Below are 16,853 nucleotides of genomic sequence, written 5' to 3' on the forward strand. Positions count from 1 at the left end.
ATGAACTTAATAAAATGAGAGAAAAACTGATGCTGCTGTACCGTACATCAGATAACTTTTGCTAATGTACAAAAATATTTTAAGAATTTATTTATTTATACAGAAACTAGGACTAATCATTTGTTATGCTAGACACAGGCATATGTATTCATACATAACAACATTTTGATTCTTATCTTATAAAGTACTTACAGGACATAATTGTTATTAAACTGTAAGCATTTCTGTTCTGAAAAGGTGATACATTATTATCAAATAGCACTAGGTATTCCAAGAATAGGTCAAGTAATACAAAGCATTTATAATTAAAATATAGGTAAAGTAATAAAAAATCACTTATCATTATTACAGCATAAGGATACAGTAAGTCGCAGATAGGAACCAAATGATTCAGGTGCTCGCATGACTGATCAACTGTCTGAAGAATCAGGTATAACTCTAAAGTCAGCTGAAAAACAAAACTTGTTCAGTTTTTGACTCGATATTTTGAAATTATGTATACCATCTTGAAAATCATCTGCAATGTCCGTCTGCCACCTTAAGTCTTTACCAAGAAACATTTACCTTTTAGGCTTATTATTTAAATTTACTTATATATATAACGTATGTCAGATTTACTGGAGGCAGAAAGAAAAGATCAAATATCACACTCATAAACCAGATTCAAAAACACTTTACGACCAAGACTAAACATGAAAGATTATGTTTGTATAAACATAATACAGGTTAACTGTTGCTCTTATCCAAAATGTATAAAACCAAGTTACAGTACTTCACATCTGCTTAAATGGAACACATCTTTTGACAGATAAAAATCTAGTTGTATCATTTAAGGTATACTTTTTTTTTCATTCTTCCTAGAAATATATTTAACATGTCAGTCAAAGGTTAACCAAATAACTTACATCCATGACAATACGAGTTCGCTCAGACCAAAGACGTTGAAGAAAAGGTCCAACTAAGTGGCACAGGAACAAAAACTGTTCTTCATTAGTTATTACAGGTTTTACCTGCTCCTTGATAAACCTTAAAAAAAAATGATGGTAAAAAGTAAAGTTTTTATTTTGATAATTTAGTAAATTTTTCTAAGATTTAAGTTTTTAGAAGTGTATGCTAGAATACTTAAAACGTGCAGCTACTCTCATATTCATTACCGTTACAAAAAACTTTTCACACTCAGTCAACTAAATATTTTATTTTAATTCAATACATCATAAGATTTTTTAAACTGATATAAAAAATTGTGTATATGAATATAAAAGCCACTTAAACATTGTTAAAGTTGAGCAGCAAATGGGATTTAAATAGTACCAAAACTGTGTTTGACTGATTCAAGTTTCTACCAATTAACGTTAATTTATACACTACACTTTTTTTCTGTACTAAATGTATTACAAATTAATTCTTGTTAATATCTATTTGTGACTTAACAGTATGTGAACAATCATAATATTTAACACCATCTCAAGAACTATTGGCTAATAAAATGCTATTATAAGAGACATGACCAATCATAATATCTGACATTATTTTTTTTAAAAAGACAATTGGCTAATAAAATGCTACTATAAGAGACATGACCAATCATAATATCTGACATCATTTTTTTCAAAAGATTATTGGCTAATAAAATGCTATTATAAGAGACATGACCAATCATAATATCTGACATCATCTTAAAAACTATTGGCTAATAAAATGCTATTATAAGAAACTGTCTTCAGGTTACAATATCTTCTGAAGCAACTACTAGGCCAATATTTGTTTCTATGCTACTAGATACTAAACACCACTCTTGAATGTTATATAACAAGTATTCTTAGAGTTTTAGCATTAGATATTAGTAACAACTGAAATGCTATCATAATGATTCTTACTATACAGAATATAACCTGAAGGTTAGTGAAAAAGAACATTTATGAATCCCTTTTTTATGTCCTTGAACTTTGAATATATGAAACTGCCAATCCCATCTTGCTTATTCATGAACGTAATAAAATGAGAGAAAAACTGATGAGGCTCCAAGTTTCCAAATCAAGAACATCTAATATTAAGTATCCAAATTAAATCCTCTATCTGTTTCATGTATGACCTTATTATGCAGGTCTGTAATGGAAGTAATGTTGTTTCATACATAATAAGGCCAGATAATGAAAATAATTCAATTTTACTTTTAATAAACAGTTTGCTATAATTTATCGCAGTTGATTTAAAAGCATGCCAGTAATATATATCCCAAAGACAAATAACATGTCAAAACAGGACTTACCAACAGTAAATAAATCAGGAACTTTATTAAGTAGTATTTAGAATCATCTACTTTTTGCATAATGCCATTAAAAAAAAAGCACTAGTTAAAGAGACTGCCTGGTGCATACAGATGCGACATATTGCAGTAGGGTCTAGTGTTAACAGAAGGAAATAGAAACTTTTAATCTTGTAATGTGTAGACATCAACATTTTATTGCTGACCCAAGAGATGACAAATCAGTTGATAATCAGAGAACCTGATAAAGAACAGACCTTAAGAATTTAACATGAAAGATTCTGGCCAGGAGTTACACAGTAAAAAATAATTGTTTCTTTTTCTCTCTACATTCTTTTTTTTTTTTTTACATGTGCAATTTCTTCAAAACTGTTTTCCTGAACAACACAGCAATATAATGAAGTCTAGGAGAAGGAAAAAAATTGAACAAAAATGATCAAAAAATGAATAAATCTCATTCCAAACTCTTTTTATATTAAATTTGTGTTAAGTTTTTTATTTTTAAAAATTTTATTAGGACCATTTCAAGGACTGAAATTTTAGCACCATTCCGATGATAAAAGGACTTCTAAATTTCTGAGTTCTAGGTACTTTTTGTTCAAATAATTTGCTATCAGCTGATAAACAAATACGTGGCATTTAATTTCATTTCAATGCTTAATATAAAATACAACATCATCCTAAAAAGCAATTATCGTGAAGTTTAATTAGCTTTATTCAACACAAAGAGTTTGCACAACATTACACTCGATATATGGTCATAATTTATCTTAAAAAATTCCACATATTAATTTTTTCCTCAATATGTTTTTTTATTAAGCACAAAGCTACACAAAGGGCTATCTGTGCTCTGCCCACCACGGGTATCAAAACCCGGTTTCTAGCAGTACAAGTCTGCAGATGTATCACTTGTGCTACTGGAAGGGGGGGGGGCTCGTCTATATGAAAACCCCAAGTGAAGTACCCTAACTTTTGGAAAAAAAACAACAAAAAAAAAAAAATGTTCTTACACATATTTAAAATGTACCACTTAGCACAGGCATCATAAATGTTTAAAAATAAAGTAAAAAGTGCCTTAGGAAGAAGTTAAATTATTAAATATTACTACTATGTCAAAAGCTATTTCCTATGGTTGAGTAAAGCAACTAGTATAATTATATGGACTATTTAGTTACTAGAAGACTTACTGAAAAATTATAAAAGGTATAAAATCAACTTATTCTTAATAAGTCAAGTATTCAGCTGCTTGATACATTAAGGAGTTTTTGCTACATATTTTAGAACACCATACATTTCTCACAGAGATGATAATATAATAAATATACAAATCTTCATATACAAGTAAAATTTTTCATAGTACTCCATAAACATTTAGAATCATTTTAAAGAATGTTATGAGAATTAATAAAACAGATGCAGTTAAACCTAATTTTATGTGATGTAATAATTGAAAAGGTTAATAATATATTATAATGGTTCATAATAAATTAATGAGGAGTAAAACACAAATGAAGATCTTATTATGTTTGTAAACTAACTGAACAATAACTCTTTAAAGATCATTTGTTGCCATTGCTTACTCTAAAAAACTTATCAATTACATAAATAAATATAAAGAAGGCCTTACTCAGGCAAGACACTCATCTGGCCGATGCTAGCATGGTACCAAACTGCATGTGTAAGAGCAACGAGATAACTACACTGTATTTCACACATGCTCTCATGGTTGCTGCTAAAGTCAAATACTTGGAACACATTCAGAGTAGGAGACGGAGAACTAAGAAGTGGACTCTGAATCATTTCTAAGATCTTATTATGCAGAGAAGACCAGTAACTTTCCTGTAACATACAAAGCACATCCTCTTCGGTTAGTATAAAAACAAAAAAAAATATACAGCTACTACAAACATTTTGAACAATACTTAGATTAAATTCCTTTTAAATGATTTTTTTTATTCATTTACTGTTTGGATCACAAAACAATGATGTTTATCAGCTCTTCTGTTAAGCTTGTTTTTCATTAATAAATGTTTTCATTTACATATACAAAATTAGGACTTAACTCAAAGTACACATAAGTTTAATCAATGGCATTCACTGAATTAGTAGTAGCCTACATGATTCACTGCTATGGTTGTAGCCTATACGATTGTCATGACAGCAGCTTACGTGATTCACTGTCATGGTAGTAGCATACATAATTCATTATCACATCAGCAGCTTATATGATTCACTGTCATGTTAGTAGCCTACATAATTCACTATCATATCATGGTAGTAGCCTGGATACAGTGACATACTTATCACTGTAACAGCTATAACATTGTTACAGAGCTTAGGAGTAAGGTAAATTTATTTTTACTTACTCCTGGGCCTCATTATCTCAACACACAGGCTAGACGCATGCACATACGCGTGTAATGCATGCATGCTTTAATGATTACTGTTGGTACATATTGCTTAAATCACAGCCACAATTCCAAATGGACTGATTTGTAAAGAAATAATCAATGCTATCAGCTGATCAGCATCAACAGGACTGTTGCTATGGAACTTACACAATATTCTTGTTAAATGTCAATAAAGGGCAATAATATGCTATGTACAGCACTGCTTATATGAAACCTAAGTTTAATTACTAATCAAACTAATTCCTGTTGTGGTGGAAGGAACTTGGATTCAAACCAAGGTATTCATTGTAAGAAAGCCAGTTGTTCTATCCCTGGTTCCTGTCATCGCATAACAGTCCTTGTCAAGAATTCCCTGAAGATGGTAGCGGTTTAGCAGTTGAAATGAAGGGTAAAACTAATTAGCATGTAGTGATTTGCTAAAAGCCTTGACAATGATTTATTTACCCAGACTCTACACTTCTTTTACTGATATGTAACAATGTTTTTTATTATTATTATAGTAAGTATTATGTTGCACCAAACAAAATTACTTTATTGACAGAACTTGATCAAACATGCCTTATACATTTGATCATGATATCCAATGTAGGCTGTTAGTTAATATTTCACATGCAAATGACAGAGCAACCAATGTGATATCACTGGAAAAGTTACACTAGTCTTTTGATGTGATTATTTGGTAATATGGCTATGGACCTTCATAATATATGGATCTAAAAATAATCTAAAACTCTGAAAGAGAAGTAACTTAATTTTAAAGTAAGAGTTTTGAGAGTTGCACAGTTTATTTTTGATGAGCAATAAAACAATCTGAACTTACATATGCCTAATGACAGAGTTAGAAGGCATACTCAAAAGTAACATATGTTTAATGGTAGTGCTGTGTAGGTTATCAATTAACTTAACCTTTCACAGAAACTTAGAAGTTTAAAATAACATTAATTCTGATGTAGAAGATTTTTACTATTCAACATTTTGTCTTGAATATTATGTTTTAACAACATATCAGAACACTTGCATGTTGCTTCATCAAGTTGATAAGGTAGATTATGGATTATCAAGTTCCTGGTTGAGGGCTCAATTTTTCCATTAGAATATGCTAGTGTCCTGAAATTTTGTCATAATATAATGTTCAAGACAAAAAGTGTGACCAAAAAAAACCTTCCAGATAATGCCCTTTTGCCAGTCATGTCTCTCAAACATCAACTGTGATGATCATGACATGAGCTGACATTTCTTTCGTAGACAGTTAAAAGCTCTAAAGTATAAACATGCTCTTATTCTTTTAATTGGATGATCCTTTCACAGTGTTAAAGGCACTTATGAAATGCAAACATCTTACATCACTTGGCATTTCACAAGTTCTAAGTAGCTATGAAGAAAACATACTTATATAGGTAGATCTTTGAGGGTTATAGAGGTAATGAAATTATTCCTCTACAGCCAGCTCAAAACTATGGCATTTTGATGTCTTAACTTACAGGTAGAGCTGTGAGAGTTAATCCAACAGCATTCATCCAGGACGAAATGTTGGCTCGAGGTAACACTGCATGGCTGAAAAAAAGGAAAATGCATAGGGTAATTTCTAGATTATTCAGAGTAAAAAAAAAGTTTACTTCTCGAGAAATATTTATGTGTAGATATGACTATGCTATTACACTGTGTGTGGTTATAATAAACAGCAAGAATGATTATTTCCATTTTAACCTCATGTTCTTAGGCCAATATAAAATTTGCACACTATGATGTACATATGAATGAAACTGTCAACCTAAATGTCACTTTATGTGTATGTGGGCTAAATGGTCAGGTTAGAGACCCTTGGGATTCAGATATAGCCATCCCTAATATTGAATTACTAACCAAAAAAGAGGACAGCCAGCTAGCAGCATCTGCCACCACAATGGCTTTGTCAATGCTTTCTTGCATCAAATCAAATAATTGACTGTGCCACTTTAATAACATGTCCACAGCTGAAATATCACTGTGTATTCAGTAGCATAGCATCTTGAACCTAGGCCCTTCAATCTGTAGACCAACATGCTAACCACTAGGCCACACCAAGCTCAACAGCAACTACATGAAACCCAAACATTGTAATGTACTAACACAGTTATAATTTTCCTACAATGAAAATGTATTTCCAACAAGTATTTACCTTCTCTCACATAAATAGCTATTCTCCTTTAGTGCTGCCCTCTATAAGAAAAAAATACACATGCCACAAGCCTTTTATCTCCCCTCCATTTGAATTGACTGATTTCAATGTGTCTCTTATACAAATCATCATTCTTCAACCATCCACCAATAAGAGTGCGACATACTCTCATGATGCATGTGACTCTCTCTATTCAATTATAATGAACTATCATCTCGAGTTTTGGCAGAAAATGGAAGCACCGGTTTTCAGTGGGGAAGAAGGGTGGAAAGTGTGAGGGGAGGTAAGTATCTATCGGAAATATATTTTTAGCAGAGGAAAATAGCAGGAATCCCACATTAAATAGGTGGAGGGACCAGTGTAAAGGAAAGAAAAAGAATCCTTCAAAAGCATCTGAAGAACACTCCCTAAGAGGATACAGTCAGATTCTAAAATCTGATATGGGGGACTGCACCACTTCTGTACCAGGTATACTCTTTGCCCATTGTAGAAAGATGTCGTATACACGAGCAGAAAACAGAGGAGCACATCCTAGTGGGAGAGAACTAAAGTCCGATAGTGATACAAACCATATAATATTTATGCAAATTTATCCCAGAAATTATAAAAGTGGGTAAATTAAAAGGATGTGTCCAAGGTGTAGAGTGGCTAGGGTGTGACTGACCATACACAGCAAGTCAACTACATTCAAAACCCATACTGCTGGGAACCAACATCCACGTGGGTGTAGGACAAGGATCATACCATTAGCAAGTCTACTACAATCCAAAACCCAGGCCATCGGGAACCGGACATCCATGAGGGGATAGGAAAGAGGATCATACTGGTGGCAAGTCAACTACAATCCAAAACCCAGGCCATCAGGAACCGGACATCCATGAGGGGATAGGAAAGAGGATCATACTGGTGGAAAGTCAACTAGAATCCAAAACCCAGGCCACTGGGAACTGACATCCATGTGGGAGTAGGAAAGAAGATTATACCATCTTCACATCAAGTTTATGAGGCCGGAAGGAATCAAAAACCCTCAGACCCATGAACAGGGCACATGTTAGTATAAGAAATTGATGTATTTCGATCCGGGAAGTCAACATCTGGTATCTAAAAGATGTCTGTGTAATGTAAACCATCTCCCTCAAAGATGAAATTGACCAGAATCACCCCAAGCACAGTAACATCCTCAGAATAATAAGCATCAAGGGATAGCGGAAGGGGAAGAACCATAATAATCTGCAAGTACCTCCACCATGACCCACAACACAGAGTAACAAGAGTATTGATCAGGGGAAAACCCTGGACCCAGAAACCCACAACAGAAAATGTTTCATTTGTGATGAGAAACTTCCATGGAGGAAGGGCAGATGAAACAAGCCAGAAAAGAAGCTAACAATCCGGAGAAGCCAGATCTCCTCGTCAATGACCAGAGAAAAACCAGGCATGAAGATGCAGGACAGGAAGGTCCAGATGAAACACTGTTAACTGAGGGTGGCAAAGAAGAGACAAGTTCAGAGGTAATGGAGGAGGAAGCTGGAGCTGGAGGAGCCACAGAAACAACAGCTGAGATGGTCAGGAAGGAGCTATAAAAAGGACTGAACATGGAATGTCAACGATGATTGAAACCTCCTGGAGAAGAAGGAGAACAGTAGGATAGAAAATGTGTTGGTCCCATCATGGCTGAAAACATTGATAGCCAGAGTAAGAAGATGAGGTACTGGAGACCAAAACTAAGGCACCCAGAACATGACATGCAAGGATACGAATATCAAGTACGTGGGCCCAAAAAGAAGATCCAATGTATGAATACAGGGGGATCGAGAATGGGTGCCAGATTGAGAAAATGAACCAAAACATGACATACAGTGAGAAGTTCCAAGATGTTGATATGATAAGACCTCTTGGCCGCAGACCAAAACCCCGAATCTTCCTGTTAATCAAACCATGTCCCCCATCCCCGAAGAGATGTGTTCATTAAATGTGTAAATCCGGATGCGAAAGAGGAAGCGGGACACCAATCAACATGCAAGTCGTGTCTAACCATCAATGCCGATCATCAATAAAGGTAGGAAGAAGGGTAATAAGAACCGAGAAAGGATCCCTTGCAAGGTTCCACTGGTCGTGAAGAGTCTATGAAAGAGCCCACATATGAGTCTGACCTAAGGGGATTAAGGTTACCATGGAAGGTTACATCCCCAAAAGCAATAGAACCCTCATGAGCTGTAATAGAACTGAAAATCCATTAAATGAAGTTAAAATGGAAAAGGGTGAGCCTGACTGAGATGGGTGTTGAAAAAGAAAACACCCAAATGGATAAGACATTGGATATGTTACTGTAAAGACTTCAACTTGATCAACCAGTCCACTATAGCCACCTCCAAGAGTAGCTGATAAGGGAAACAGGCAGATTCCTGTTTGGAGCAAACTAACAGTAGCCAGTCATCCAAAAAAAGAGGAAGGAACAACCTAAGAGCATGTAAGTAGCAAATGAATGTTTTGACCACCCAACAAGCATACAGAGCCAAAGCAAGTCCAAATGGCAGTGTGTGAAACAGATAGACCACCCGGTGGAGAACAAACTAAATAGAGGGTCATGGTCATCTATAAACCTGAAAGAAAAAGCCCATCTATACATGAGAAAGGCTCCAAGGTAAAACAGGGCAGACTGAAAATTAGATTGAGGTGGAACAAACTTAGTACAGGCTGCCAGTCCCTGGTTTGTTGTGAGGACAAAAAACAGCCTTGATTAAAAGCCTGGAGAAAGATGATGAACAGGTGCAATGGCCTGTTGAGACAGAAACTTCTGTACCACCTCGGACGAATGCTGGCTGGTGGTAGGATCTCAAGTCAAGGGGGAAGGAAAAGGGTATTTGAGACAAAGGAAGAGGGGAAAGAAATAGTAGGACAAGTCCCTCTGATAAAACCTGAAGAACCCATGGATCTGTATTGAAAGATGCCAGAGGGTAACAAAATCATGCAGTCAAGCTCCTACTGGACTGGAACCCACTGGTTAGTCTCTGGTACTGTGGGTGACATGCCTATCAATATTGAATAAAACGACAAAATGAAAACCCTGTAAAAAGGAACAGGTAAGGGTAGATAAGGACAAGGATGGGAAAGGAATAGGGGGCTTGTCGTAGCTCCAACAGTGACAAACATGCAACCAAAGAGGAAGGTGTAGAGTGTTGACACACATATTACACACGTGATTCCAAAGTCTCAGATACTTGATAGAAAACATATCACCAAAGAAAAAAGAGCCATATATAAATCCATAAGAGAAAGAGGCAGCAAACAAACCCAGGACAAGGTCGCATCATGACCCAGAAGATCGGAACAACAGTGAAACCAAATTTGTAAAGCGAGACCTGAAGACGACAAAAGAGCCAACATGGAAGTAATAAGGAATCATAGAAAAATAGGGAATTGGATAAAATATCACATACCTGAGAAATCATGTCAAAAATGCTGTATTAAACCTAGCTGAATCTGCAGAAGGGGTAGGAAAGGACACGACAAAATCCGGTGTTGTAAAAAGGCTATCAAATCTTCATCAACTCGAACAGGTTCAGTTTGTTCAGGAGGATTAGTGTGGCAAGTTCAGGAGAAGAATGTTGACCCATATAATGATTAATCTCACGGCGAATAATAGCAGAGAAATTCAACGATGGGTCTCCCCTACCTGAAGCCTGTGAAAATAGTGCTAGAGGTATAACCCCTGAAATGGGAACATGAGCCTCAAAATTCATTGTAGAAATACATAAATCAAACAAAAGTGTTTGATGTAAAATATGAGTGTGAGAGAAAAAATAAAGACTGAGAAATTAAATGATTTCTACAATGTAAAAAATATAAAGTAATAAAGAAATCCCACTTCAGAAATTAAACTATTAAAACCACAAAAACAATTCACACTAAGAGCACCATAAGAAAAGAACATCTGAACACGAGTACTGCCAAATGAGAAGTGATAGTTGGTAGAATTGAATAGAGGGAGTCACATACGTCATGAGAGTATGCTGCACTCTTAATGTTGGAGAGTTGACGCAAGATGATTTGCATGAGAGATGCATTAGAATCAGTCGATTCCAATGGAGTGGAGATAAAGGCTTGTGGCATGTGTAAAAATGCTTTTTGCATTTAGAGGGTAGCACTGAACATGAATAGCTATGTGAGTGGAGGTAATGTATTGTATCGGAATTATGAGGTATCTAAACTTCAAAAACTGTGAAGTAATCCAAGATTCATTAACCCAGTTCAGTTAAGCTGTATGTTCTTGGATCCTTCTATTATTAGTTTATATTTTTAACAAGATTGCACCATAATTTCTTAGTAACTAAGAGAAGGAAATTGCATTGTTGTATTACTTCAATGACTTGACCTGGTACTCCCTCAGCAGTAATGAACAAATAGCTAGGGAGCTTCACAAATAATTTGTTTCATAAAATAGTTACTTTCAAGGAAGAATATCTTTCATGGTACTAAGTATGAATAATACTTTTCTATTTTATGTTTCTACACAGAAATAAGAATTCAAAGATAAAATTAAAATGTAATCAAATAAACACCACATTTGTTAAATAATTTCATTATGACTAATAAACTTCCCAACCATCTACTGAAATTATGCTGCCAATAACCATGCCAGTATTATAAATAATTTTCTAGTCCTGGACATTCAAAAATAAATAAATTTATAAATTGAAATGTATACATTCAGATATGAGACACATAAAGTTTTCAAATATTAGGCAAAATATTTATGGATGACCAAAAAAAAAAAACCTTTTAAAATATTCAATAAAAGTAATAACTCAGAAATGAATGTTAAAAACTAAGTAAAACAAATAAACAAAGAGAAAAATTTACTTTTGATGTATGGACTTTTTTCTTAAGGAATTTTATTATTACTTTTTTTATATATTATTGTAAACTTTTACTGTGAGTACAGTTAACAACCAAATTCATCAATTTCAAAATACTCTTTCATTTAAACTATAATATAATTTTATATTTTTGTAGTTTTTCTTCGTTTAAACCATTTTATAAGTTCCTTTCTAATTTATTTATTTTTCATAAAAGTTAAGCCACTTTTAAACAACTTTATAGATATCTATTCAACTTTTCTTTAACATTAGTCTAACAAGAATATTTCGAAATTAGAATAATCAAATGGAAAGAAATGCTCACTTTAACATTTTTTTATGTCTTTCAATCATTTCTTACAACATATTTCTTGATTTGTTATTACCTACAAGTAGTGATAATATCTCACAATTGTATCCTAGTCTAATACTTACAAGAACTTGTACAAAACTTTCAAAAATTAATTGTGTATTATAAAAGCCATTCCATTTCTTTAAGTTCTTTAAATTTCCATGTAAATGACACAGAATACATGCTTCCTTGCTTATGTAAAATTCTAATAATCACTATAAGTCATCTACCATTACAAACCTGTATGTATGTCTAAGTAATCCAAAATTTACATAATTTCTTATACTCCCATGTACATGATGGAGAATACATACTTCTTTGCTGATGTGAAATTCATTCTAATAATCACTTTAGCATAAGATAACATATTATTTACTCCATATAACTTATCTAGGACTATGAACCCAAGATAAATAACTAAATAACTTCATTTGGAGAGAGATAACATATTATCTATTCTATATAATGTACTTAAGACTATGAATCAAATATAAATAACTAAAGAACCTTGCTTAAAACTGGATAACCTATTATATATTCTATATAACATATCTAGGGTTATGAGCAAATATCAACAAATTAAGTGCCTTAACTAGAACAAAATAATCTATTATCAACCCTAGATAACCATATCTATACAAGATTGTAAACCAACATAAGCTAAGAAGAGAAAAATTAGTTTTGATGCATGTACGTTTTTCTTAAGGAATATCATTATTATTTTTATATATTATTGTAAACTTTTGTTGTGAGTGTAGTCAGTGAGGTTTAGTATAAGGTAACTCATTACTTCCAACCAGAAAACTCTGTCTGTAACTTAAGTTCTTTTAGTTCATTAGCCATATCAAAAGCAGTCTTTCCTATGATTATGTAGCTCAACATCTAGTCTACAAGAAAAGTCATTTTCCAATTAAATAACAAATATCTCTCAATAGACAGCCATATATAGGATTAACTGAATTAAGTATACAAATACTTACACGTGATGAGTCATGTTTAGGATTACGTGACTATTAAAATATGTAGACCATTGTCGATCACTTCTAAGACTTAGCATACTGTTTTATCCTGAAGAAAGTGTAGAGAAAGAATGATAACTATTAACCTACCCTTTCAGGACCACATCAAGGAGGCTGGATCCCACTGTAGTTGCTGACACTGGTAAAGCCATAATTTCCACACCAGTAATGTGAAGAGCATGGGCAGCTGGATTTGGAAATTCATTGAAACGCCAGTCCATGTGTGGAAAAACATGCTTTCCATTAATAGCTGAGAGATTTAGGTTAAGAATAAGAAACTAAGTTCAGTAGTAGTGATCAATTTTCATATCTATCTATCTGCCTATACTCATACATAAAGCTGAGTTGTTTGTCTGTCTGGTTTCACAATTTGTTATGAGGAAACAGCTGAACCAAGTTAGTGAGTTAATACAGTAGTATATGTTTCTCATACTTGAGATTTATATATGTACAGATATCATTTATATCAGTAAAGAGGACCTTGTAACAATAAACCTTATGGCGTTCTCTATTTTACAAATCCTTACTGACTAAAAATAAGATATTAGTGTCACACAGAAATGTTGCACTAGGCAAAATTCCATTCCTATTGGAACACTGAGGTTTCTGTGTTAATAATGATACTCTGCTAGAAACACAATCCCATTCCCATTGGAATGTTGAGATTTATGTGTTAACAGTGATACTCTACTAGAAAACACAATCCCATTACCATTGGAACACTGAGGTTTCTGTGTTAACAGTGATACTCTACTAGAAAACACAATCCCATTACCATTGGAACACTGAGGTTTCTGTGTTAACTGTGATACTCTACTAGAAAACACAATCCCATTACCATTGGAACACTGAGGTTTCTGTGTTAACTGTGATACTCTACTAGAAAACATCAATCCCATTACCATTGGAACACTGAGGTTTACTTTCCAACAGTGATACTCTACTAGAAAACACAATCTCATTATCAATGGAACATTGAGGTTTACTTTCCAACAGTGATACTCTACTAGAAGTCAATCTTTTAGAACAAACAAGTCCAGAGTTGTTAACTCATTTAAACATAAGCTTTTTTATTCATTTAATTAAGGAACTTGAAAATTTAAATTTACTGGTACTTTAAAAAGTGATACTGTTTACTAGACGTTCCATAAGACGAACATAGTAGTCAAGTTCTGGCATCCAGTTGATGTCTTCAGGAGGGCGTTGGGCATAAGCTAAAAAGTCTTCAGTTAATGCCCAATCTCGAGGACGGATGTCTTTCAGAGAACCTAAAACCAACACATTAACTTAATGTTGTAGCATTACAATTTAGAGATATACATATACTGAAAGTTAACAATACTTTATATCAATGATGGTCTATGACTAATGCTTTTGAACTACTCCCTCCACTGTCATGTCAGTCTGATGAATTTGATTACAAGTTATTGCCTAAGACAATAAATTCCAATGTAATACAATTCTGCAGTGGCTTGTAAGGTTTACCTTATATCACAGATCACAATAGACTTCCCAAAATCTCTCCATTGTACTTGGGTTAACTTTTATCAAGACTCTGAGTGCGAAAAAAGTACAAGACTTGCACAAAAGTACTAAATTTCTTGTTTTTATGTATATTTTTATTTATTGTTATAAAAGTAATAAAATGTAAAAATTTGAAACTTATCAGATAAGAAAAGAAAAACAGTCCCAGTGAGGTATGCACGCACGTTGCAAGTGTGTTACATAATTCAGTATTTTGCTTACCATGAGTTATTTACTCACTGGGTAATTTCTCAGATTTAATAATTAGAGATGATTCAAAGAACAATGAAACAATAAAATTAAATGAATACAGATGTAAACTATTACAAGTCCAAGACTTTTAGGATAAATAATTGTACTTTTCTGTTACAATCTTCAGTCACTCTAGAAAGTAAAAACAAGTTAGGTATTCTTTAGTGAGGTCATTTGTGTTAACATTAATTCATCCTAACAAACTTGGAAATACTCAAGTTGGTTTTGAAAAGGAATTTCCATGTGTGACAGCAATTTCCAAAGCAGAAAAAGAGATCAGAAAAGAGGATTTGTGAAAATTAGAAGAACAAACATTTCAAGCACTTTGTACATAAATAAAGACATTTATTAGTGTTAAATATTTTCTTTCTTTAATATTATCGGTTTAATTCCACTGTTATGAAATTATTTCAATAAAAAGAAAAGTAAAACAAAAAAGGAACAACTATTCAGAATATTGTATACAAGTTGAAGTGTTTGTAAATTTTCATTTTAATGCAAATGATCTTTTTCAACTTTAAAAATTCAAGATTAAATAGTTTTATGTACATAAGAGTAAATATGTTACAAGAAAAAGTAAGATATGTACCAATTTCACACATTATTGCCTTTTACATACCAATAACTGAGGAAACTAATTTTCTCTTCAATGTTGACCTGTCCTTCAACTTCTGTTCATAATAATGAAGGGTATTGTACAGATATGTAACAGGATGATCTGGACAAAAAGAAACAACAGATATATATCAGCATGTACAATCTAAAAAAATCTTTACAAGTCTGTTGTAATCCTAATACTTAAACTGTGTAAAAATGCTTTTTTCTTTTCACTTCATTATTAAATTTTTTTTTAATGTTAGAGTAATCAATTATACATATAATTCACAAAAAATACCAAACAAGCACTGATAAAGTAAAAGTTGTTTCAAAAGTAAAGTAGCTCTTACAAAAAATAAAATACAGGAATGCAAATATTGATACTATTTATTCCGGAAAATGATGACAGGTAAAGATATCCAATGTCTCACATTTGAGTTTTCTTACCATGGAATTTGTAAAGACAACCCAATTGATCCAGTAATCCTTCAACAGACATTGACACAGGAGCCACTGGTGCAAGCTCTAGAAAACGATGGATGACTATATCCATTACCTAGGAAACACAACAGATGATTATTACAAAGTCAATGTACAAAAAAAGTGTATTTTGATTACTGTATAAAAATAATAAAAGATTAGTATTAAGCATTCAATATTAAAAATTAAAAAATTATAAACTATATCTATTATGCTGGAAACCTAACTGATGGCTATAGAGTAGTTAGTGTCAAACACAACAATGACATCTGTTAGTTACAGACAACTACAGAGAATTTGATGTACCAAAAATAAAGGTTAATATATATTAACTTGGAGACATAATAAAAATTGACTAATAAATATTCAGTAGGAATACACTGAAAACATCATAATTAAGATTGCAATAATAACAGTCCACATCTCTTAGAAAATTCAATAATAGATGATTATGAAGTAATTTGTGGTAAAACACGATGACAAGCTAATGGGACAATAAGAACAGGTGATCATTTACCATTTATCAGTAATACCCAAAATAACAGACGATATCTGAAGTCAGCTTTACTGTGGCTACATTTACACTTTACACAAAACACAACAAACTGAACAACTGCCACCAGGTTTACTGTAACTGTCTGTATGCTTCATACAAGAAAACTGAATAACTGCCACCAACCTTACTGTAGCTACATGTGAACTTGACATAAAAAACAACAACAAACTTAAAAACTGTCATCAGCCTTACTGTAACTATATGTGAACTTCACACACAAAAAAACAAAGTGAACAAGTGACAAGATTATATTTTGGTAACATGTTACATAAATCATGGACTCACCACTTTTAAACTTAAACCTTTTGAGATGGGTCACAGGTGAAAGGCCATGTCATCTCGTTTGTTGACTCGCATTCAAAATTATATTGAACTACTA

At 33.1% G+C, this 16,853-nt stretch overlaps 1 protein-coding gene across 1 annotated transcript in view; it reads right to left on the reverse strand.

The window, feature by feature from the left end:
* LOC106460283 (mediator of RNA polymerase II transcription subunit 23-like) overlaps nucleotides 1–16,853 on the reverse strand; it is a 92,158-nt gene that overhangs the window by 10,694 nt on the left and 64,611 nt on the right. The window contains 8 exon segments of the mRNA XM_013919975.2: nucleotides 363–448; nucleotides 906–1,026; nucleotides 3,894–4,105; nucleotides 6,159–6,231; nucleotides 13,156–13,315; nucleotides 14,196–14,333; nucleotides 15,461–15,559; nucleotides 15,886–15,994. Of these exon segments, the coding sequence (XP_013775429.1) occupies nucleotides 363–448; nucleotides 906–1,026; nucleotides 3,894–4,105; nucleotides 6,159–6,231; nucleotides 13,156–13,315; nucleotides 14,196–14,333; nucleotides 15,461–15,559; nucleotides 15,886–15,994 (998 nt within the window).

The sequence above is a fragment of the Limulus polyphemus genome, unplaced genomic scaffold (assembly GCF_000517525.1).
Source record: "Limulus polyphemus unplaced genomic scaffold, Limulus_polyphemus-2.1.2 Scaffold33, whole genome shotgun sequence".
Classification (NCBI taxonomy): domain Eukaryota; kingdom Metazoa; phylum Arthropoda; class Merostomata; order Xiphosura; family Limulidae; genus Limulus; species Limulus polyphemus.